Raw genomic sequence first — 24737 nt, 5'->3', positions numbered from 1 at the left:
TAGTCCATCAATTTCAAATTTGACGTGTTGTGCGTTCAGAGATGCTCTTCTGCACACCACCGTTGTAACACATGGTAATTTGAGTTACTGTCACCTTCCTGTCAGCTTGAACCATTCTGGCCATTCTCCTCTGACCTCCTCAACAACAAGGCATTTTCTTCCTGAAAACTTCCACTAAAACTTTTTTTTTTGCAACATTCTTTGTAGACTCTAGGCACAGTTGTGCATGAAAATCCCACGAGCTCAGCAGTTTCTGAGGTACTCAAACCATTCTGCCTGGCATCAAAAATCATTCCATGGTCGAAATCACAAAGATCACATTTCTTCCCCATTCTGATATTTGATCTGAACCTCTTGACAGCATTTGCATGCTTTTATGCATTGAGTTGCTGCCAAATGGTTGGTTGATTGTTAGACCTTTAAATTAAATCCTAATCATATTTTATTTTTAATAATTGCAAACTACAGTACTGACGTTACTCAGATATTGGTTTTAAGAATTCAAAGGACATTGATGTTTTTATCTCAACTTCCACACGAGATCTATTATGCCAAGATATTCAGCAATGTAATTATTCAAGAGAAATACAGCATCTAATGTTTAAACTCAGTCTGAATGTATTGCACATTTGTTCTTTTTTTCACATGATCTGGTTGCCTGGGGAGGAACAGAATACAACAGTAGCAGATAAAAATAAATGTGGCTTTTTTTGCAAATTATTTGCATAATGTTTTTGCATTACTAAGGCAACACCTACACTGAGCTAACTGTAGTATTATGTTCAACTCTAGAAACAGTATATTAGGAAAGAGTTAAAAGCTTTTGAGTGGGTACTAGAAGTGATAAAAAAAAGATTTATCACAATGTTTCCGGTTTAAAGCCAACTGGAAAAGGAGGGGATATTCATCTTAGAAGAGAGAAGGCATCAGAGGAGGTTTGACAGAAAGAAGTGGCTTGGATTTATGTAGCATGTTTTACAATTGCAGAATGTTCGTAGCACAAAGAAGTCAATCATAATCAGAGACAATGAGATGTTTATGAATTGTTGTTGAGATTGTAATAGTGGAAATTTCACAGGCAACCTGTGGACAGCAAGCTTATACAAATAGAAGATAAAGTATTTTGATAATATTCACTAGGGACAAATAGTAGCTGAATAGGACAAAGAATAATTCCCTATGCTTCTTCAGTAGAAGATCCATGAGTGAATTAACTTTCTCTGGTTTGAGCAGAAATCGAGTGGGTCCTGGTTTGTTATTTCATCCGAAAGTTAATTCCTTCAGTTTCTGTGCTCAGCTCTCTGGAGTGGGGCTTGAGACCACATCCTTAGAATTCAGAAGCAAGAAGGCTGGAACCATGACTGACAGAAGTGCATGAAGAGAAAATTGTTTCCAGTGACTGAGTCTCCACAAAATGGTTGGGGCAAAAAACAAGCAACATCTTTTTAACACATGTGTAAGGAGTGGCCTTCAAAGAAGATTAGGAAAATTGCTTGAAGGACGACAAATTGTCAGGTATGGCCAAAGAGCCAGGGACCAGAATTAGATGATTTGAAGAATCAGTACAGAGTCGCTGACCTGAATGCCGCCTCCTCTGCTGTACTATTTACTAACTATATATAATTTCAACTAATGTGCAATTATTGTCTGGAATCAACTAATGTTGCTAGCATTTTAATTAGAAGTTTGGACGATAAAAGCCAATAGTTTATTTGCTGGAATACTGTAATGCTGTAAGAAAGACTTAGAGATAAATGGTTTTGGAAAATGTGTACAATGGTGTAATTAAAGTTTGCACATTCAGATGGAGTCAATAGCTGTAAATATACAATTAACTAACGTTGAACTTTGCAATTAAAGCACATTAGTGAAGCTATAAGCTTTAACGCGTGACAACTTTATACTGCTATTTGTATACAATATGTAGATCTCGGGAAAAGACTGAGGCTAAGGAGAAAGATCATGAAGTGGGATTAATTTGATGGTGCTTTGTCAATGGATGTGTGAATGTGATTGGCCATATGGATATCTTTAATTTACCACTGTACACAATTGTACACAACTCTGGTGAATTTTTTTTTCATGCTCGTCACTCAACCAATCAGATTTTTCTCACTGTTTTCCAATAAACAAAGTTAACCAAAGCTTAACTTCAGAATGAAACTAAGCAGAGATATTCTTTTAGTGATGGTGCAGAAAATGATCAAAGCACAAATCTTCTTTTCCTCTGCTCATTTTACCCTAACGTGCAAATAAAATATATGGAAAGCTTGTGGCGACAATTCTGCTTATTCTCGTGCTACTAATAAAGTGGTGTGTGGACATTCCTAGGGTACGTGTGGATTCTACTAGAGATTCCACCTGATGAGCCTTGATTGGCAAAACTATTTCTAGATTGGTATCTTCAGCTGCATATATTGACAGTGATTCCACTGTGGGCCCCAGAGTGAACAAAAACATGATGGCTGATGCCAGAAACATTGATTTTCATTGACGAGTGAAAATCTGAGGGAAGAAGTTCCTTCATGTACAGTTGAATCAGATTCTCAGTCTTTTTTTGGAGTTTGGGGTTACCAGCCTGTACTTATCCTGTCTTTATTGGGAACTTGCCTCTCTGTTACCTTCTTCAGTAACTGGTTGCAAGGGCAGAGTTTGAACTTCTAGGCTATGTACATTAGCATTAATTAAGCCTTGTTGATTCCAAACATGTCTCCTGTCTCAGTTCTTGTTGGCTCAATTGAAAAGAACTGCAGTACTTCCTCATATCATTAAAATCTGGATGATGTTCCTCTAATTCATTTTCTCTCCAATGGAAAACAGGTGCAACATTTAATTTTTTTCTTTGTAATTGGACCTTTTATGTTTCACAGTTGACCTAGTTCTTCTTCCCCAAACAAGTCCCTTGTGTAGCAAGTCAGTCCCTGAACTTCAATAACTCCTTGCTAACATTTCTTTGATATTCACTCTAATAACCAAATTCAAATCAAATCCATAAAATGACTGACTTCTCATCTGTTTTAAGGCATCCGTTAGTCTTGCGAGACCATGGATCTGCGCCTGGAAAGTCTTCACTCTCCAGGGCGCAGGCCTGGGCAAGGTTGTATGGAAGACCAGCAGTTGCCCATGCTGCAAGTCTCCCTTATCCACAACACCAATGTTGTCCAAGGGAAGGGCATTAGGACCCATACAGCTTGGCACCAGTGTCGTCGCAGAGCAATGTGTGATTAAGTGCCTTGCTCAAGGTCACAACACGTTGCCTCGACTGAAGCTCGAACTCACGACCTTCAGGTCGCTAGTCCAATGCCTTAACCACTAGGCCACATAGAAAAACCATAGAACCATAGAAAAAGTACAGCACAGAAACAGGCCTTTTGGCCCTTCTTGGCTGTGCCGAACCATTTTCTGCCTAGCCCACTGACCTGCACACGGACCATATCCCTCCATACACCTCCCATCCATGTATCTGTCCAATTGATTCTTAAATGTTAAAAAAAGGTCGCTAGTCCAATGCCTTAAACACTAGGCCACATGCCCTTCTCATCTGTATTGGTTTGAAAAACGTATTGCAACTTCAGATCATTTAATTTGCCTTTCACATAGTTGTTAATTTAAATGGCTTCTGGTCGTAAAGCAAATTTTGTTTTAATCTCACAATGGCTGTTTGAGAATTGAAATTTAACTTTAAAACACAGTAAACTAAAAGCTGGCACTAACAAAAGTGGTGAGGAAGACTTTCATCTTTACCCAATTATTTTGCTGAAGTCTTTTAGGGAAGAGAATAAACCATCTTTTCCTAATCTGGTCTGAATCCCACCTCATTTTCCTTTCAAAACGATTGAATATTTAGTCACGCAAATATGAGGGATTCTGCAGATGCTGGAAATTCAAGCAACACACATCAAAGTTGCTGGTGAACGCAGCAGGCCAGGCAGCATCTCTGGGAAGAGGAACAGTCGACGTTTCAGGCCGAGACACTTCATCAGGACTAACTGAAGAAAGAGCTAGTAAGAGATTAAAAGTGGGAGGGGGAGGGGGAGATCCAAAATGATAGGAGAAGACAGGAGGGGGAGGGATGGAGTCAAGAGCTGAACAGGTGATTGGCAAAAGGGGTATGAGAGGATCATGGGGCAGGAGGCCCAGGGAGAAGGAAAAGGGGGAGGAGGGGGAAAGCCCAGAGGATGGGCAAGGGGTATAGTCAGAGGGACAGAGGGATAAAAAGGAGAGTGAGAGAAAGAATGTGTGTATATAAATAACGGATGGGGTACGAGGGGGAGGTGGGGCATTAGCGGAAGTTAGAGAAGTCAATGTTCATGCCATCAGGTTGGGGGCTACCCAGATGGAATATAAGGTGTTGTTCCTCCAACCTGAGTGTGGCTTCATCTTTACAGTAGAGGAGGCCGTGGATAGACATGTCAGAATGGGAATGGGATGCGGAATCCTGCTTTCTCTGGCGGACAGATGAAGCCACACTCAGGTTGGAGGAACAACACCTTATATTCCGTCTGGGTAGCTTCCAACCTGATGGCATGAACATTAACTTCTCTAACTTCCGCTAATGCTCCACCTCTCCCTCGTACCCCACCCGTTATTTATATACACACATTCTTTCTCTCACTCTCCTTTTTTCTCCCTCTGTCCCTCTGACTATACCCCTTTCCCATCCTCTGAGCTTTTTCCCCCCTTCCCCTTTTCCTTCTCCCTGGGCCTCCTGTCCCATGATCCTCTCATACCCCTTTTGCCAATCACCTGTTCAGCTGTTAGCTCCATCCCTCCCCCTCCTGTCTTCTCCTATCATTTTGGATCTCCCCCTCCCCCTCCCACTTTCAAATCCCTTACTAGCTCTTTCTTCAGTTAGTCCTGACGAAGGGTCTCGGCCTGAAACGTCGACTGTACCTCTTCCTAGAGATGCTGCCTGAACATTCAGTCATATTCTATAATGGCCTAGAAATCCACTGGGTTATATCAAAAATAGCTCACCACCCCTAAAAAGTTCAAGGCAATACAGTGGAGACATGAACTGCAGATACTGGAATTTGAAGCACAAAAAAGTTGGTGGAGGAACTCAGCATGTGGAGTAATATCTATGGAGGGAAAAGACAGATGACGTTTCAGGCCGAGTCCCTTCATCTGGTCCAGGCGAAGGATCTCAACCCAAAATGCCAAATATTTATTTCCTTTCAGAGACGCTGATCCGTCCGTTGGGTTCTTCCAATAATAAGATTTTTTTCCTCACGATAAGCAAAGAATCCTGGCGCAATATTGTCTGTATCCTGTAACTAGCTAAATCATCAAGCCTTTCCAGCAATATCTACAGTGTACGTGCAGTGAATAAAATAAAGTTAAGACAAATATGGAATAAGTTCCAGCTTTTGAGACACTAAGCAGTTGATTAGAAAAAATAGTAAGAGATTGGTTATTGAAGCAGGTTCATAAATCTTTCAGATTTTAAGTTGTTGAAGGAAGATGGAGGACAAGCTACAGATTATATTTCGGGAATTTGGGTGGTTTCAACAGGCTGTTTCTGTGCGGCAATTTGCTGTGTCTGTATGATACTTTGAGAAGAAATGAGCAGGCAAATCTGAATGTCTCAGGTCTGTTCAGTTAAAGTTTGATTACCAGAAATATTTCCAATCAAATTTAACCACCTGGAATGTACCTAAACTCCTGGTGTTAAAATTTAGTACAGTATTGCTAGGGCTGTCTAAAACTCAGCTAACATAGAATAACAAATCAGAATGTTGTTGTTGTTCCTTTTCACGGCATATGGTGCATCGGGTGGCAGTTTTGCTGTTTCCATAGCCTCTGAATGTTTTTTACGACCGAGTTGCTAGCTCAATGCTCAACCCAGCATAGATGGAAAGCATACGAGGTGCTAGCTGGATTTGAACTCAGGATCATTTGCCTCAAAGTCCAGTGCTGATGACACTATACCAGCAGCTGGCAGAACAAATTAAAATATTGGCCCTTATTTGCAGAAATCAAAACATACATTGAAAACATTAATTTTATTGATCAATGATACTCTATTTATTTCCATACTGCTTGTGGTGAGGTATATCTGAGAGCAATTTTCAAAGTTCAAATGTTCAAAGTAAAATTTATTTTCAGAGTACATATGTATCACCACATACAACCCTGAGATTCTTTTACTATATAAGACAAGAGTGATTAAACATGTAATAGATAACATTGAATTTAATTCACAGCAGAAAACAGACATTACCATAAATAGTGAAGAACCAAATGGATTTAAGGAATTAAGAAATAACACTAGTAAGGAGCATGTGCTGAAAAAATTAATGGGAATGAATATAACATAAGTAAAATTGCTGATGTACAGTGGCTGGTTGAAAGAAAATAAGCAATTAGCATGTAAAGAAGTCTGCAAAAGGATACATACAAATGAGAAAAGGTACAAAATTCCTTGAGAGAGTACAGAAGAAAGTTAATCAAATGATTACAGGAATAAGGAGTCTTAGTGATAATGTTCAGAATTAGAATCAGGCTTATTATCTCTGTCATATGTCATACAATTTGTTACATTGTGGCATTTGTACAGTGAAATACATTTTAAAAATTACTGTTACTGTAAGGATTATATTAAAAATAAATAAATAGTTCAAAAACAGAGCAAAATAATGAGATAGTGTCAATGGTTACATAGACTGTTCAGAAATTTCATGGTGGATGAGAAGAAGCTATTCCTAAAACAGACTCTGTACCTTCTCCTTGATGGCAATAATGAGAAGAGAGCATACCCTGGATAGTGAGGGTTCCCAATGATGGATGTTGCCTTCTTGAGGATAATGTTAGGATGAGGTAGTTCTTTTTTGGGAAGAAAAGTGGAAAAGAATGTTTGTTAAAAATGTACAAGATCCTAACAAGTTTGAAAAGGGTAAGTATAGAGAAGCTGTTCCTTCAGACGATGGTTTTAGGGACATAGATTTAAAGATCAACAAGGGATGTGAGGAGGATCTTCGTAAGGAGAGTGATTGTGATTGGAACTCACTGCCTGTATGAGTGATGGCAAGAATCAATTAGTAATCTAAAAGTGGATTGAGTAGACACTCAAGAAAAAGTTTTTAAGAAGGTTGTTGGGACAGAATAGAGAATGGATCTGATAAAATTGATTATAGCAAGTCAGGATAGTCATGATAAGCTGAATGGTATCTTCTGTTCTAGAGTAATTCCATGGTTCAATGAACAGACAAGAAGGTGTCAGTGGATGTATGTTGTAATTGCTAAGATTATTCACTTTGTTCTGAAGTTTGATGAGACTTGAGGTTATTAGTAAATGAAAAATGGAAATACAAATTAAGACAGAAATGCTGGAAACACACAGAAAGCCAGGCAGCATCTGTAGAATGAAAAGCAGTTAACGTTTTAGAACAAAGTTCCTTCCCAGTTCTGACAAAGGGGTTTCCACCTGAAACATTAGTTATTTCACCTTCTACAGATATTGCGTGATCTGCTGAGTGTTTCAAAAATTTTTAACTATTTGAGGTCACCATTGTGATTAATATTCACTTTCTAGGGTCCAAGAGGCTTATAACTAACCTCAGCTTCCTGCTACAGCAGTATAATATTTCCAAAGGGTCAGAGTTGTTTGTGACAAACTTAAACTTTTAACAAATATTCCTTGCTGAACTTCTTTTTGTAAATAAGAATCAGTCTTCAGCTCTTAATGTAAATTACAATCAGTAACCTGTTTGAAGTTAAAGGACACTTGGTCTGACTGCTAAGAAATGTGGTTTGCAAAGTGAAGTGACAATGAGATATCTTGTCTGCATTAGCTAAACACAAGACAATGGTGCTATGTTAAATGGCCTTTGTTAAACCAGGCAACTACAGCAAAGTTACTTGTACCATTGTCCACAGAAGCTTTTAGACTATCTGTGGAAATTTGTCCCATAAAACATTATCTTCAAATTATGTTATCTAATATCAAAATAGTATAATTATTTGGAAGCATTGGGGATTATTGGGAATGAGAAGAAGAATGACAGAAATACAGGATGACAGAGAGAAGAACTAGAATTCATTCCTCATCCTTTGGTTTCTGCGACAGATGACTTATTTGTCTACAACTTGTTGGTATTTTCTCATTGTTTAAAAGACCTTTATAGTTTGTAAATAATTTGTAATTCTTAAATCTTTTATAAATCAGAAATCCTCTGTGAGCTTTAAATGTATGTTAAGAACTGTTTGTTTAAATTTAAATGTACATCATTGAAAATCAAATTTACTGTGTTTAAACTACTTCTTAAACTCCTCCTTTGTGGGGTGGGGGGTGGTGGACCCACCACTCAAGCAGTGGGTATTGGCAGTTAGAACTCATTGCAAAGAGTAAATAGGAAATAGAATAGATAGAATAGTACAGCACAGTACAGGCCCTTCGGCCCACAATGTTGTGCTGACCCTCAAACCCTGCCTCCCATATAAGCCCCCACCTTAGATTCCTCCATATACCTGTCTAGTAGTCTCTTAAACTTCACTAGTGTATCTGCCTCCACCACTGACTCAGGCAGTACATTCCACGCACCACCCACTGAGTAAAAAACCTTCCTCTGATATCCCCCTTGAACTTCCCACCCCTTACCTTAAAGCCATGTCCTCTTGTATTGAGCAGTGGTGCCCTGGGGAAGAGGCAGTGGCTATCCACTCTATCTATTCTTCTTATTATTTTGTACACCTCTATCATGGGACACCACTAGTCACAATCCTCCAATCTGAATGTACTCCCTCCTCCACCACCCTCTGCCTTCTGCAGGCAAGCCAATTCTGAATCCACCTGGCCAAACTTCCCTGGATCCCATGCCTTCTAACTTTCTGAATAAGCCTACCGTGTGGAACCTTGTCAAATGCCTTACTAAAATCCATATAGATCACATCCACTGCACTACCATCATCTATATGCCTGGTCACCTCCTCAAAGAACTCTGTCAGGCTTGTTAGACATGATCTGCCCTTCACAAAGCCATGCTGACTGTCCCTGATCAGACCATGATTCTCTAAATGCCTATAGATCCTATCTCTAAGAATCTTTTCCAACAGCTTTCCCACCACAGACGTAAGGCTTACTGGTCTATAATTACCGGGACTATCCCTACTACCTTTTTTGAACAAGGGAACAACATTCGCCTCCCTCCAATCCTCCGGTACCATTCCCGTGGACAACGAGGAAAGTAAGCTAGTCTTTGAAGAGTAGGTTGATACAGTATACTGCCCCTATAGTGAGGATACCTGTAAATACCTATATCAGTTAGGGCTTAAAATCCTCTTCTGAGTTTAGAGATTTGTGGATATGGAACTGAGAACCATCACATCTTCATCTTCCCAAATGTTCCTTCACAGGCCAAGGATTCCCAGGAAGTAGGTGAACATGTAACTTTTTTTTCAAGCTGGCTTTGATAAAACCCATGACCGTCTGGTTATCTCTTGTTACAACGAAGCTTGATATCGGATTCTTATTGTTGGACTTTTGAATGTGGTAGCCTGTCCATCAGAACTCACTGTCTATAATAAGAGCCTTGGTGCTAGAGATCTGTGCCTGAGAGAGGATGCTGATGTTGATTCCTTCATCCTGCCAATGGATCAATGGAAAGATTTAAAGAAGTGTTGATTTCACCACATCAGTACTTTCAAGTTATTATAGGAGAACTCTGAAGTGAAGGAACGTATAGAAATTCCGTTTGTGATTGTATTGCAGTACAAACTGTATATTCTAAATGAGAATGGTCTGTTGTTTTAAAAACAATGATGATATTTGGAATTATGATTCAAAGCTTTTCTAGCCTACCTTCATTTTTATGTTGAGTGAGGCCTGTAAGGATTTAATGTAGCTTTTATCTTGAACAAACCAACATGTTATCTTGTCTCTTATCAGCTGCATGGCTACATGGAGAACACACCTTTAAGCCTGCACATATTTATTGGAACAGCAGATGAGCGACTCCTAAGGCCACATGCCTTTTACCAAGTCCATCGCATCACTGGCAAGACAGTCTCAACCACCAGCTATGAGAAAATATGTGGCAACACCAAAGTCCTGGAGATCCCTCTTTTGCCGGAGAACAACATGAAAGCAGTGTAAGAATATTAATTTAATTAAAGTGTTACTGACCGTTATATAGTTTTTAAATATTTTTGTTAAATATTACCCCTGAAGAGAATGAGTTGGATAATGGCATGTTACTGTTGTTCCTTTACATTGGACAATTTGGTTAAATCCCATTGAGAATAATGAAATTAAAGCCTCTTACCAGCTGCAGTAAAGGCAGCTTTTGTCTACAGTAAAGTTTTGGCTGGACTGTATCTGTTAGTCTCAAAGCAATATCACTTTACACTAAATTGAATGAGTTGGTCGACATATTTGATGATCTCAGTTTACTTTCATTAGCAAAGTTTTTATATTGTGTTTTGCTATTGATATCATTTCTACAAACTTGGTGCTAAAAGTAATGCATTTCTGCTGCCCCACTCTTAATCTGATTTTTAATCTAGAAATTTAAAGTACATGATGATATATATGGTAGGCAACTTTTCTCTGAGGTTAACCTTGTGGTGAATTGTTGAGTCATGATGCAAGTTGTTCATATCTGTGTCCAGCTTTGTATGAACCCAACTGCTCAATCTAGACCCTGAACTTTTAAAATTAAAAAAAAATGTCTCAGGACTTGACATCTCACATTATTGCCATCTTGATTTCACCTAAAATACGAACTGTAAAAAAGATTTTGTGCTTTACTGATCATTTTATCCTTGGAACTTTAAATGTTTACTTACAAAATATTTACATGCACATTGGAAGAGTGACTAGCACAATTACAATAAAAGGTGACATTCTGGTTCTGTTTTCAGGGTGTTTGGGGAATTTTAGCAAACTAGTCAAATACAATTGCTTTGGATTCTTTGTAAGATCTTGACATTAAAAGAATACTAATGGGAAAGTACTGTGCTATCAGTTGAACTGTTAATTTCCAAGATAGGTTTTGAATGGATAGAGGATTACCTTTACCATTGCAGATCACTGATACTGCACTGCTGTATCAACTCAGTAACCTCATTTGCATCTGCTTCTACACTTGTTAGGTGGAAAGTCTGGTAAAACATTGTATGTTGCTACTTAAGTGAAAGACAATTAAACCTTTAAGTGTACCCCTAATTAGTGTACCCCTAATTACAGAAAAGTTGTGTAATTTCCATTCAGGCTTTCTCACCCTACATTTCTTTGTCCAACTGCCATAGCAAACAATGCAATTTAAGCAATCTCATGTCCTTTGACCTGATCTTAATTATAAATAAAAATTAATAGCAAAATAACCCAAAAGCAGCTTATAATGGACAAACCTGGAAACAAAAAAAATGTTTTGTACTACCTGTCCTGTGTGGTGTAATCCAAATACAACTTAAAAATCAAATCTGAAGAAAACATTTACTTACAATCGCTTTGAGATACTATTTAATAAAATGAGATAAAATACCACAATTATTCTATGTTGAGGTAGTAAAGATCATGAATATTTGTCTTTCCTATGAAACAGTAACATGTAGCCTGCTATTTCCTGCCTGCCTGCTTCCATTTCTGGGTGCTGAACTTAGACTAGCCTCATTCTTAGGGTCAAGGAAGCTCCACCAATTTGTTCAATAGTGCACAGAAGGCAATTAGTGGAGTAGTCAGAGAAGTACCGGTACACATTCTTTCCTGCACTGCTGAATAATGACCTTTGGCTGGTCTACTTGAGAATAAACATGTAGAAAGATACGTATATTGGACCATTCCAGGGAAGCTGGACAGGTTAGAGGAAGCTTAACAACCTTCCTGGAAGCTCCATGATTTTAGTTAATTAAACCATAAGACCATAATATATAGGAGCAGAATTAGGCCATTTGGCCCATCGAGTCTGCTCCTCCATTTCATCATGGCTGATCCATTTTTCCTCTCAGCCCCAGTCTCCTGCCTTCCCTCCAGTATCTCTTTATGCCCTGACCAATCAAGAGTCTATCAACCCTTGCCTTAAATATATATACAGACTTGGCCTCCACAGCTGCCTGTGGCAACAAATTCCACTGATTCACCACTCTCTGGTGAAAGAAATTCCTTCTCATCTCCATTCTAAAAGGATGCCCCTCCATTCTGAGGCAGTGTCCTCTGGTCGTAGACTCTCCCACCATAGGAAACATCCTCTCCACATCCATTCTGTCAAGCCTTTTCACCATTTGATAGGTTTCAATGAGGTCACCCCTCATTCTTCTGAAATCCTGTGAATACAGGCCCAGAGCTATTAAACGCTATTCATATGACAAGCCATTGAAACCTGGAATCATTTGGAATCATTATTGTGAGCCTCCTTTGAACCCTCCCCGGTTTCAGCATGTCCCTTCTAAGATAAAGGGCCCAAAACTGCTCACAATATTCCAAGTGAGGCTTCACCAGTGCTTTACAGAGTCTCAACCTTACATCCTTGCTTTTATATTTGAGTCCTCTAGAAATGAAAGCTAACATCGCATTTAGTGTTCCTCACCACAGACTCAAACTACAAACTAACCTTTGAGGAATCCTGCATAAGGATTCCCATGATCCCTTGCACCTTCAGAGTTTTGAATTTTCTCTCCATTTAGAAAATAGCCGTCCCTTTGATTTCTTCTACCAAAGTGTATGACCATGCATTTCCTGACCCTGTATTCTACCTGCCACTTTGCCCATTTTCCTAATCTGTCAACGTCCTTCAGTAGCCTCTCTATTTTCTCAAAACTACCTGCCCCTCCACCAATCTTCGCATCATCTGCAAACTTTGCAACAAGGCCATCAATTCCATCATCCAAATCATTGACATATAACGTTAAAAGAATCCGTCCCAGCACAGACCCCTGTGGACCAGAAAAGACTCCCTTTATTCCCATTCTTTGCCTGCTGCCAATCAGCCACTGCTTTATCCATGCTAGAATCTTTCCTGTAATACTATGGACTTGTAGCTTGTTAAGCAGTCTCATGGGTGATACCTTGTCAAAGGCCCTCTGAAAATCCAAGTACACAACTTCAACCGATTCTTCTTTGTCTAGCCTGCTTGTTATGTCTTCAAAGAATTCCAACAGATTTGTCAGACAAGATTTTCCTTTGAGGGAACCATGTTGACAACGGCCTATTTTATCATGTGCTGCCAAATACCCTGAAACTACATTCTTAACAATCAACTCCAACATCTTCCCAACCACTGAGGTCAGACTAACTGGCCTATAATTTCTTTTCTTCTGCTTCTCTCCCTTCTTGAAGAGTGGAGTGACATTTGCAATTTTCCAGTATTCTGGAACCATTCCAGAATCTAGTGATTCTTGAAAGGTCATTACTAATGTCTTCATAATCTCTTCAGCCACCCCTTTCAGAACCCTGGGGTATACACCATCTGGTCCAGCTGACTTATCTACCTGACACCTGGGACTTCCATCATACTGCTAGTGTCTTCAACAGTGAAGGCTGATGCAAAATATTTATTCAATTAGTCCATCATTTCCTTGTCCCAGTTTACTACTACCTATACAGCATTGTTTTCCAGCGGTCTGATATCCACTCTCGTCTCTCTTTTACACTTTATGTATCTGAAGAATCTTTTGGTATCCTCTTTTATATTATTGGCTAGCTTACTTTCATATTCTATCTTTACCTCCTTAATGACTTTTTTAGTTGCCTTCTGTTGGTATTTAAAAGCTTCCCATCCTCCCACTAATTTTTGCTCTGTTATGTACTCTCTCCTTGGCTTTTATGCTTGTTTTGACCTCTCGTTAGCCACAGTTGTGTCATCATTTCTTTAGAATACCTCTTCCTCTTTGGGATGTATATATCCTGTGCCTTCTAAATTGCTTCCAGAATTCCAGTCATTGCTACTCTGCCATCATCCCTGCCAGTGTTCTTTTCCAATCAATTCTGGCCAGCTTCTCTTATGTCTCTGTAATTCCCTTTACTCCTTGGTAATACTGGCTTTAGCTTCTCTTTCTCAAATTTCAGGGTGAATTCAATCATATTATGATTAATTTCCCCTAAGGATTCTTTTACCTTAAGGTCTCTAATCAATTCCAGTTCATTGCACAACACCCAATCCAGAGTATCTGATTTCTCCCCACCCCAACCCCCAGTGGGCTCAAGCATGAGCTGCTCTAAGAAGCCATCTTGTAGGCATTCTACAAATTCCCGCTCTTAGAATCCAGCACCAATGTGACTTTCCCAGTCTACCTGCATATTGAAATCCCCCATGACTATTGTAGCATTGCCCTTTTAGTATGCATTTTCTATGTCCCGTTGTAATTTGTAGACCACATCTGTGCTAATTTTTGGGAGCTGTATATAACTCCCTTCAGGATCTTTCTACCCCTTCAGTTCCTTGGCTCTAGCCCGAATGATTCAACATCACCCAACCCTATGTCACCTCTTTCTAATGATTTGATTTCATTTTTTATCAATGACCAATGCCACCCTTTCTGCATTTCTGCCTGTCCTTTTGATAAAATGTGTATCCACGGACGGTAAGCTCCAAGCTCTAAAGGGTATCTCTTCATGCCTTTAGTTCTTAATCCTTTACTAATGTTGTTTCAATTGCTTTCTCCATGAAGGCAATGAATTTGCACAAACCCTGCTTTTCAAATGGGAACTCTGATTCGAGAAATCAGTCTGCATTGGAGACATCTAAACAGACTATTGGGTTTTCACTTGTGTTTACTGTTACTGACCAAGAGAAAGGTTCTTTTGCAGATTAAAAAGTCTTGCTGCTCAGTTGGCCAAAATCAATCTTTTTTGTTAAGACATACCTTTTAATGCAAAAATAATTACAGTCAGTTTGTTATTCATGCCCTCCCTTCCTAGCAGGTTGGGTCTGCTCCCGTGGCAACACGTAGCTCAAAATAGGTTGCCCATTGTAGCTGACCTCAAATGATCACGTAAGCTAGTCAGATCAGGCATGTGAATTGCATATGATTTGATATATCAAATTACATTTAAATAAATTAATATTTAAAGCAAAGTGCTTTAAACCGAATTAAAAGAATTATTATTTTTTAAAAGATGAATTGGCAGAGGTTGATTCTAATCTGATTTGCTTTCCATTTCTACATCTACAAATCTCTGGCTGCTAAATAGAACTTGGTTTTATTTTGCACTAATTCTTAAAATGTTTTCAATCAGAGTAACGAGCAGCAGCTGGAAAAGACAATATCACTTGTTGGTATTTGGCTGTACTTATTAACTATCAAGAAGTCATGTAATTCACATTCAGAAAAATTACAGGAAATAGTAGCTGGGCTTCTTGTGTGACTGAAATGAAGTAGCTAGAATGGAGTGTGGCATTGCACCTGATCATTTGTTGGCAGAGTTATTGAGCATTTAACCTTAGTGAGTGAACCAGAATGTTTTCCAGTTACCCCTAAGCAGGAACTGGAAAACATTTTGGTTCACTCACTAAGGCTAAATGCTCAAAAGACTAGCTTAAGCTATCATTCAGAATACAAAGGTTGAAAAGTTTATGAGACTGAGAAACAACATCTATTTTTTCATGAATTCCAGGCTGGTTTAGGTATCACTCAGATCTAGGACACCAAAGCTTTTTCAGTGTGGTTTAGCAGTCCAAGTGTCATATAGTGTTAACCTCCAAGAGTCTTAAACTGCCCTCTCTGGATATTTTCACAGTACCATGAGGCTCGAAGCGAGATGAAATTTTCAGCTGTGGTTTATACCTCCAGTTTGCTGATATGTGAGATTTTATGTTGGTAGAGTAAGATAAGAAATATGATAACTTTCCAAGCTGAAGCTTGCAATATAAAACAGTGACTGTTTCAATTATTTAACAAATGATACATTAATGTTAATCTTTCCCATTTTCTCTGAAGGAATTGGCTGTTGCTATTTTTTTATTGAGTTGGCCCCAGTAATGATGGGTATTTGTTCATGTGCAGAACAGATCCAGGCAAAAATTGTAGGTTCATAGAAATCTTATGCCACAGAAGGCAATGAATTGGCCCATTGACTCTTCGACCATTTCCAAAAAGAACATAACCATCAGAATCCTTGCTCTATTCTTTTACCATGGAGTAGCATTTTTTCTCTCTCTTGTGTGCTTATCTAATTCTCCTATAAGAGTTCTAATTGACTTTGTTTCCATTACCCCTATAACTTGTGAGTTCTAGGCCGTGAAGTTAGATTTTAGATTATGGGGACACTCTGTCCTCATTTATTGTCATTTAGAAATGCATGCATTAAAAAATGATACGATGTTCCCCCAGTATGATATCACAGAAACACAAGACAGACCAAGACTAAGGCAGTTTATCTAGTCTAACCTTACCTCCCTGGAATCCAGCTATATCTTGTCTGCTTTCCAGACATCTAGTCTTTTTTTCCTTCATGTCTGAACATTTGGTGATCATGAATACACTCAATGCTCTGCTTTGTGTCCTAAATACAAATGATTTTGTGATGCTGGAAATCCAGAGTAACACACACAAAATGCTGAAGGAACTCAGCAGGTCAGGGCTGAGACCCTTCTTCAGGACTGGAAAATAATCAAGGACACGACCCACCCAGCCAACACACTTTTCGTCCCTCTTCCCTCTGGGAGAAGGCTCAGGAGCTTGAAGACTCGTACAGCCAGATTTGGGAACAGCTTCTTTCCAACTGTGATAAGACTGTTGAATGGATCCTGACCCAGATCTGGGCCGTCCCCTCCAAATATCTGGACCTGCCTCTCAGTTTTTTTTGCACTACCATTTTTCTATTTTCTATTTATGATTTATAATTTAAATTTTTAATATTTACTATTTTTTACTATTTTTAATATTTAATATTTGTAATCCAGGGAGTGGGAACCGCAGAATCAAATATCGCTGTGATGATTGTACTTTCCAGTACCAATTGTTTGGTGACAATAAAGTATAAAGTATAAAGGCAGGGGGAAGAAGCCAGAATAAGAATATGGGAGGTGTGGGGAGGATGACAGCTGATAGGTGAAGCCACGCTGGGCGGAAGGTAGGATGTGGGTGAGGGGGATAAAATAAGAAGCTAGGAAGTGAACCGTAAGGGGCTGAAGAAGAAGGAATCTTAGAGGAGAGGAGAATAGATTATGGGAGAAAGGGAAGGATGAGGGACCAGAGGGAAGTAATAGGCAAGTGAGGAGAATGGAAGGGGTAAGAGGGGATCCAGAATGAGGAATGGAAAGAGATAGAAGGGGCAAGCAGTGAAATTACTGGAGGTTAGGGAAATCGATGTGCATGCCATCAGGTTGGAGGCTACCCTATCCATGTCCAGTTTAAGTATCTAAGAGTGGCCTCATTGTGAAGGTAGAAGAGGCCATGGACTGACATGTTGGAATGGAAAAGGGAGTGGAATTAAAGTGGTTTGCTCCTAGGAAATCCTGCCTGTTGTGGATGGAGCAAAGGTCCTCAATCTATGTCAGGTCACACCACTGTAGAGGAAGCTGCACCAGATACAGTGGGTAACCTTGACAGACTCACAAGTAAAAAGTTGCCTCACCAGGAAGGTCTGTTTGGGGTCCTGAATAGTGGTGAGGGAAGAAGTGAATGAGCAGGGCTAAATGGGAAGGGACAAATGGACAAGGATAAGGAAGTTACGGAGAGAGTGATATCTATCAAAAGCAGAAAATAGGGGGGGGATAAAGAAGTGTTTAGTGGTGGAATCCTGTTGAAGATAGCGGAAGCTAGAGAGAATGATGTGCTGGTGTGGAGGCTTGTGGGTTGTTAGGTAAGGACAAGAGGAACTCTATCCCTGTTAATGCAGTTGGAAGATATAATGAAGTTGAGGGTGGACATCTAGGAAATGGAAGAGATGCGGGTGGGGACAGCATCAATGATAGAGGAAGTAACACCACTTTCTTTTGAAGAAGGAGTATATCTCAGATGTTCCGGAATGGAAAGCTACATCCTGAGAACAGATGTAATTGAGATGGAGGTAATGAGAAAAGGGGATGGTGGGTGTCACGAGGTATAGTCTAGATAGTCTTAAGTTTTTAAAATATATCAGTAGACTGTCTATCTCCAGATATGGAGACAGAGAAATTGAGAAAGGAGTGAGAGATGTCAGAGGTGGATACCTCTCCTTGGGGCCTAATTAACATTTACATTTGCATTCTACTTCTCTGTTGTAATTCAGAGGATTCCGAAATAGGTGATGGTAACACAAAGAGGTGAAAAGGGCATTTGATTTATATATAGGTAATTACTACACTACAAGTTTGGTTAGGTCATAACTGTATGAAATTCTGGTCACCATTCACTATGAAGGGGATAATGCAGCAGTGATTTACCAGCTGCCTGGAATGAGGAGAGACTTGAGAAGCTCAGAATGTTTCCCTTTGAATGAAAGGCGCTGAAAGGAGATAGAGCTGAAGTATACAAAATTATGAAGGACATGGACAGGGTAGATAAAAGAAAACCTTTCCCCATAACAGAGGTGTCAGAAACCATCTAGCACAGGTTTAGGGTGAAAGGGAAGAGATTTTGAGTGGATATGAGGAACAGTTCCTTTTACCGAGGCGGTAATTGGAATCTGGAATGGATGCGAAAGGGGAATTTTCACAATATTTAAGATGTATCTGGACGAGCACTTCAATAATGAAGGCAGAGAAGTCTACAGAAGAAGTGCTGGTGATTGGGATTAATGTTGATCAATGTTCAGCATGGCTACCCTGAGCAAAAGGGCTTGGTTCTGTAGCTGTATACTTGTACGATTCAAAATATTTATTAGCCACTTTCACCATCCCCCATCCCTTTCAAATTTAGGCACATATGTACCCAGCTTCCCATTGTTAGTGCACACCATTAGAATTTTACTACTTAGACCATATTGCTTCTATTTACTTTTTCTGCCAAGGAGTGAGTGAGTAAGTGTGTGTGTGTGTGTGTGTGTTTGTGTGTGTGTGTGTTTGTGTGTGTGTGTGTGTGTGTGTGTGTGTGCGTGTGTGTGTGTGTGTGTGTGTGTGTGTGTGTGCGTGTGTGTGTGTGCGTGTGTGTTTGTGTGTGTGTGTGCGTGTGTGTGTTTGTGTGTGTGCGTGTGTGTGTTTGTGTGTGTGCGTGTGCGTGTGTGTGTTTGTGTGTGTGCGTGTGTGTGTGTGTGTGTGCATGTGTGTGTGTTTGTGTGTTTGTGTGTGCGCCCTTAACTCCTGGTGGAGTCGTCAGGGCGCTGTCATGACAAGCTTTTTTTTTGGTATGCTCATTGGTCTTGGGCATCTGAAACCTGGCGGAGCCCATCCTTCTCCAGGTACTCTCTGCCAAGGAGTATCATCTCACAATAATCGTTTTCTCAAATTCTAGCATTTATGTACACATTCTGCCTATCCATATCATCTTATAGTTTATCACTATCAAGGTTTAAGTCCTCTGCAGAGTTAGCAACTTTACCCTGGATGCCCATATCAAAATGAGCAGGGCCCCAGCTCCTACACCTGAGGAACATTGATATCTGTCATTCTTGATGTTTGAAAAATAACTACCAATTACTCTCCATTCTATTTTCGTTAGTAAAACAAATTTCATACTCATACTACAACTAGTTCATTAATTTCACAGACTTCAGTTTCTCTAAAACCCATATAAGCATAATCTGCTGCATTCCTTCTGTCCGCCTTATTTGTGATTTGATCAAAATTTCAATCAGATTAAATAACATAACTTTGTTTATGCTTCTTTGTTAGCTCAAACTTATCTAACTGCCTATTTAATTGTATTTGCCTTATTTTTTTTAACAGTTTTAAGAAAAAAAATGGTAGTGAAGTACCTTCAAATTTCCTATTTTCATATTTTTTAATTAGATCAGTTTTTTATTGATGGCTATTGTTAGTAAGAAGGAAATTTTAAAATATTTTTAAAAATATGCTTTCAGTTTGCAGACATTGCGAATAAGAATTAAATTGAGGATAAGATTCCAATCTCAAACAAGAGAAAATCTGCAGATGCTGGAAATCTAAGTAATGCACACAAAATGCTGGAGGAACTCAGCAGGCCAGGCAGCATCTATGGAAAAGAGTAAACAGTCGAGTCCTGATGAAGGGTCCCAGCCTGAAGCATTAACTTCTTCTTTCTTTCGTTATTAATCTTTTTATTGATTTAAAAAGAGCATGTATACAAACAAGAGGAGAATTATCTCAAATATATACATCAATAACAATACACACAGTAAGTGAAATAGACATGATCAAAATCATACATAGTATTAAGCTAATATGTAGTATATAATAAAAAAAGAAGACAGCTAATTCTCCTCTTATCAATTGATAGAGAGAGAAAAAAAACTTTAAATTTTTAAAATGAGAAGCGGAAAATAACCACACTCTATGAAAAAAGGGAAAAAAGGGGGGACTGGGCAGTCCATAGCATTGACTGGTTACTCTTTTCCACGAATGCTGCCTAGCCTGCTGAGTTCCTCCTCATTTTGCATGCATTGCTAAGGATAAGATTTTCATTTTAAAGTGGATAGTTTTCCATCTATCCTATTGAATCTCCTCAATTTATAAATGGGCCAATGGAATCACAAGTTGCAATATGGTCAGTTATTACTTTTTTTCTTTCTTTTTGTATTTGCACAGTTTGTTGTCTTCTGCACACTGATTGTTTACAAGTCCTGTTGAGTGCAGTCTTCATTGATTCTATTGTGTTTCTTATATTTACTGTGAATGCCTGCAAGAAAATTAATCTCAGGGTTGTATATGGTGACATATACAGTGTATACTTTGATAATAAATTTACTTTGAACTTTGAACTGAAGCCTTGAGATCATAGAAAGATCCTTCAATATTTACGACAACAGACTCTGGAGTTTTTAATAACATGGAATAACTTTTGAAAATATTGAGTCCTTGTAGATTTGACTAATAACTAGAAGAAATAAGCCAGCAAAGCATCTCTACTTAGAGAGAGTATTAGTGTAGCATGCTAATAAGTCAATGGTTTCAACACTAATGCTTTTATCAGTGGAGGTTCAGATGTGACGCACAGGTTAGATGCCATTTTGGAATTTAAAGTCACTTTTAGTTGCAAAAATTGGACACTCATGTTTCCAATACCTCATTTGTTTATCCTGCCCTAGTTTGATGCTATCATTTTGTTAGTCCTTTCATTTAGTCTGTCACTTGATCAATATGTAATCCAAAATATCTCGTCTAGGATTTAGGATTGTTTCGTAATTCTGATGAAGGGACTTTGACCTAAAGTGTCAACTGTTTTACTTATCACTGATGTGCCTGACATGCTGAGTGTTTCCAGCATTTTATTTTGGAATGGCTTTGTGAAAATGTGCTCAACAAGTATACATTTGTGACATAAAGATGATCGCAGACTCTAGAAAATCAGAATTTGATGATATGTCATCAGCATTGTTTGTGTCATTATTTTTAGTTCACCTTAATTGAGCAAATCAATCTTAACAAAAGAAGCTTTCTTCAACAAAAAAGGTTATTGTTAACCCTTTTGAGGTGTTTTCTGCGAAAGAAGAAGAACTTGTTTGGTCTTCAGTATTTCTGTGCATTATGAGTAATGCACAGGGGGTTGGATTTGTAAAGTGACAACCTCAGTCATTAGTTCACACAGAGCAAAGTTAAATTCATTGTGCTTGTTTGTCTCATGACATTATGGATTGCTATAATTAGCACATTTCGTTCACCTATGGTAAGTAATTGACATAATGTTGTGAAAGTATGTATATTTGGTATAACAGGCAAATGATTCCGAAGTGGTCAAGTTTACATCCAGAAGAGTTACAATTGTTCGACTCATTACATTTTACACCATATCCCTCTCCTTCCCCAGCAGTCCTGACAAGTTGCCCTGAGCAAATAGAAGCACTCGTAAAAGGATATTCATAGATTCAATTCTTGATGGCTATAAATTTTTATTTGTTAATGTGTTGGCCTTTTCAGTTGTCTGGATACTTATCTGAGTGACAAGCATGAAGTTTGAGCCAAGATGGTAACTTGTTCATATTTGGACTGTTTTTAGTTGATATTTACACACACTTTCCTGTAGAAATCACTGATAATTAGGAACAGGAACTGAGTTTTTTGAAACTCTGGGTTTGAGTAGGACTGGTCCTTAATTTGGTCCTGGAAATCATTATATCTGATTCACTGCAAATGAATTTTCTATCCCAGAAGCAAACCAATAATTAACAAGTAAGAAGAGTAAAGCAAATACATCAACACTAACAGGAGCATAGCACACAAAATTACACATCTCTAGTCTAAAAACTGGATTAGAAAATATCACTTGTACCCTTGTATATGCTTATGCACATGTAGGATGTAACTTTGGACGTGTTTTGAAGTACTATGCCTATTTGTGCCTATTTCCTGTTGAAGACCCATCCATTAGTATTTTGGACATGGCATTTCCTGAGTCAATTCCTGTTGGTATTAGTATCTTTCTTCAACTTATTTCTTGCATGTGATGGCACCATAAAATACGTAGTGCCCATTACTTACTTTCCTATAGAAACAGGATCAAAAGCTTGTACATTACATTTAATTCAGTTGAACAGCACATCTTGTTGATAGCAGTGAACTTTGATTTAAAGTGTTTTCCTGTAATATCATATTTTTGCATTAAAGTTCATTCTATATAATCGTAACTCAGAAAGTTTTGCTTCCACTGGTCCTCAGTATAGATCACAGTTTAAGTGAATTGAAAGTTATGGCTCACAGCACTCTCAATTTGCAACTCCACTGCCTGCCACTGATCATAAGATCATCCACTGCCGAAGGGCACCATATTTCCAGTTCATTCTTGGTTGGGAGGACGTATCTAACCTGGAGCCTATCCACTCCATCCCATAGCTATGTTCCCATTCCCAAATTATTGCTAACACTGCCTCCTCTTCCTCACCCCCTCGAAAGCAGACATGGAGAACCCACCTTAATGGACTTCATGACTTTTATTACTCCTGACTGCCTATGGTTATAGCATTTCATAAAATGAGTAAACTGTAATTGCTTTTTCCTACAAGAAGGATGTCCTAATTTTGGGATTTTATCAGTGATTTCCAATTTGGTATCAATAGTGAGCATTGCACCCATTAAGTGAAGTAAATATGTGTGTAAGATGTTATTTTATCTCAAGGGATCTGTGGCTTACTCCCAATCTTGTGTTGACATCTGAACTGAGGAGTGAGTCTGCCAGTGTTTACCTTTTCGCAGTTCCGTATGGAATTAGACTCACTTGTTATAGGACTGTCATACCAATTATTCTACATCTTCTACAAACTCTGCTTTTTATTTCCAAAGATGAAGCTCTATAAATTATTCAGGTTGACATTGAGCATAAGATGCAGAGTAGTTTCCTAACTAAAAGTTTATCACACTTATTCTGGTTTTGAAGTGTTTAGCAATGTGACCAAGCACAGAGTGGTTGAGCAATACAACATAAGATACAGACCCTTCAGCCCAATGAGTCTTTGGTGACCAGAGTGCCTACCCAGATTGTTCCATCTTCCTGTATTTGGCTCATATTCCTCTAAGCCCTGCCCCCTCCATATATCTATCCAAGTGCTTCTTACATGATACTATTGTACCCGACTCAACCATTTCTTCCAGCAACATATACCATATACACACCACCATCTGTGTTAAAAAATTGCTCCTCATGTACCTTTTAAATCTTTCCCCTCTCACTCTCAATCTATATACCCTCAGGTTATGGATTCCCCAACCCCAGAGACTGTTAAGACCATCCAATTTATCTATGCCTCTCAACATTTTAAATATTTCTACATGGTCACCCCTCATTCTCCTGCATTTGAAGGAATAAGTCACTTTAAACTTCTAAAGATTCATAGCAGATCTTCCGATTAAAGCTGAATCTTGTTCCTCAAAGTCTTCAACAAATCTTTTAGTTTATGGTGTAATTTCATTCTCAGAGTTTCGGTAACATTTACAAAAGTGCGTTTACTACCCAACTCCCTGTCAAACTATGACATGCAATTTTTGAAGCAGTTAAGTCTGGGGAATTATAATTGTCAGACTAGAAAAGGGTGTCAGATTTCCAAGACGATAATAGTGAACCAGTTGGGTTTTTGTGGCAGTTCAACAGCGTGATAGTCACATTTCACTGATTCCAGCTTTATTTGAAGTTTTTTAACTGAATTTAAATTCTTTTTTGTCAGGTAACCCTGAATTATCTCTTAATTAGTACTGAGGTACATTCTTTAAATTCTAGGATTGATTGTGCTGGAATATTGAAGCTGAGAAATGCAGATATCGAGCTGAGAAAGGGAGAAACGGACATTGGCAGGAAGAACACCAGAGTGAGGCTGGTTTTTCGAGTGCACATCCCTCAGCCCAATGGCAGGACTGTCTCACTGCAGGTTGCTTCCAACCCCATTGAATGCTGTAAGTTTTCTATTGCATTTGAATAAGTATGTCTTGTTAGTACATAAATGTTTATTGGAGGAAATGGTGACTATTTCATTTGTGCTTGAAAAAAATAGTCAATTTACCCTTTAAGAATAGCCATTTCTAACACCGATTATATTCCCCAGAATTTATTCATGTTACCCATTGTGTTCATCTCACACAAACACAAATTGATCTGTTCTCAAATAATGACATCCTTCCAGTGATGATAAAACAGAATACTGGGAAGTAGAAATTTATTCTTGGTCGTGTGAATTCAGGACAGAATTAAGTATGCACATCTTACTAAGTTTCTTCCTATTGATTTCAACTTAACAATATTTTTTGGGCCTCTTTGCAGTG

The 24737-nt window shown here is 38.7% G+C and overlaps 1 protein-coding gene across 3 annotated transcripts in view; it reads left to right on the top strand.

Moving 5' to 3' along the window:
• nfatc2a (nuclear factor of activated T cells 2a) overlaps positions 1 to 24737 on the top strand; it is a 167405-nt gene that overhangs the window by 41678 nt on the left and 100990 nt on the right. For all 3 annotated transcript variants that reach the window (XM_063041478.1, XM_063041477.1, XM_063041476.1), the window contains exons 4-5: positions 9887 to 10089; positions 24199 to 24371. In XM_063041478.1, coding sequence (XP_062897548.1) covers positions 9887 to 10089; positions 24199 to 24371 — 376 coding nt within the window. The remainder of the gene's footprint in view (positions 1 to 9886; positions 10090 to 24198; positions 24372 to 24737) is intronic.

Source organism: Mobula hypostoma, chromosome 2, assembly GCF_963921235.1.
Source record: "Mobula hypostoma chromosome 2, sMobHyp1.1, whole genome shotgun sequence".
Classification (NCBI taxonomy): domain Eukaryota; kingdom Metazoa; phylum Chordata; class Chondrichthyes; order Myliobatiformes; family Myliobatidae; genus Mobula; species Mobula hypostoma.
Note: the sequence above shows the minus strand (reverse complement) of the source record. Positions and strands in the feature narration are given on the sequence as shown.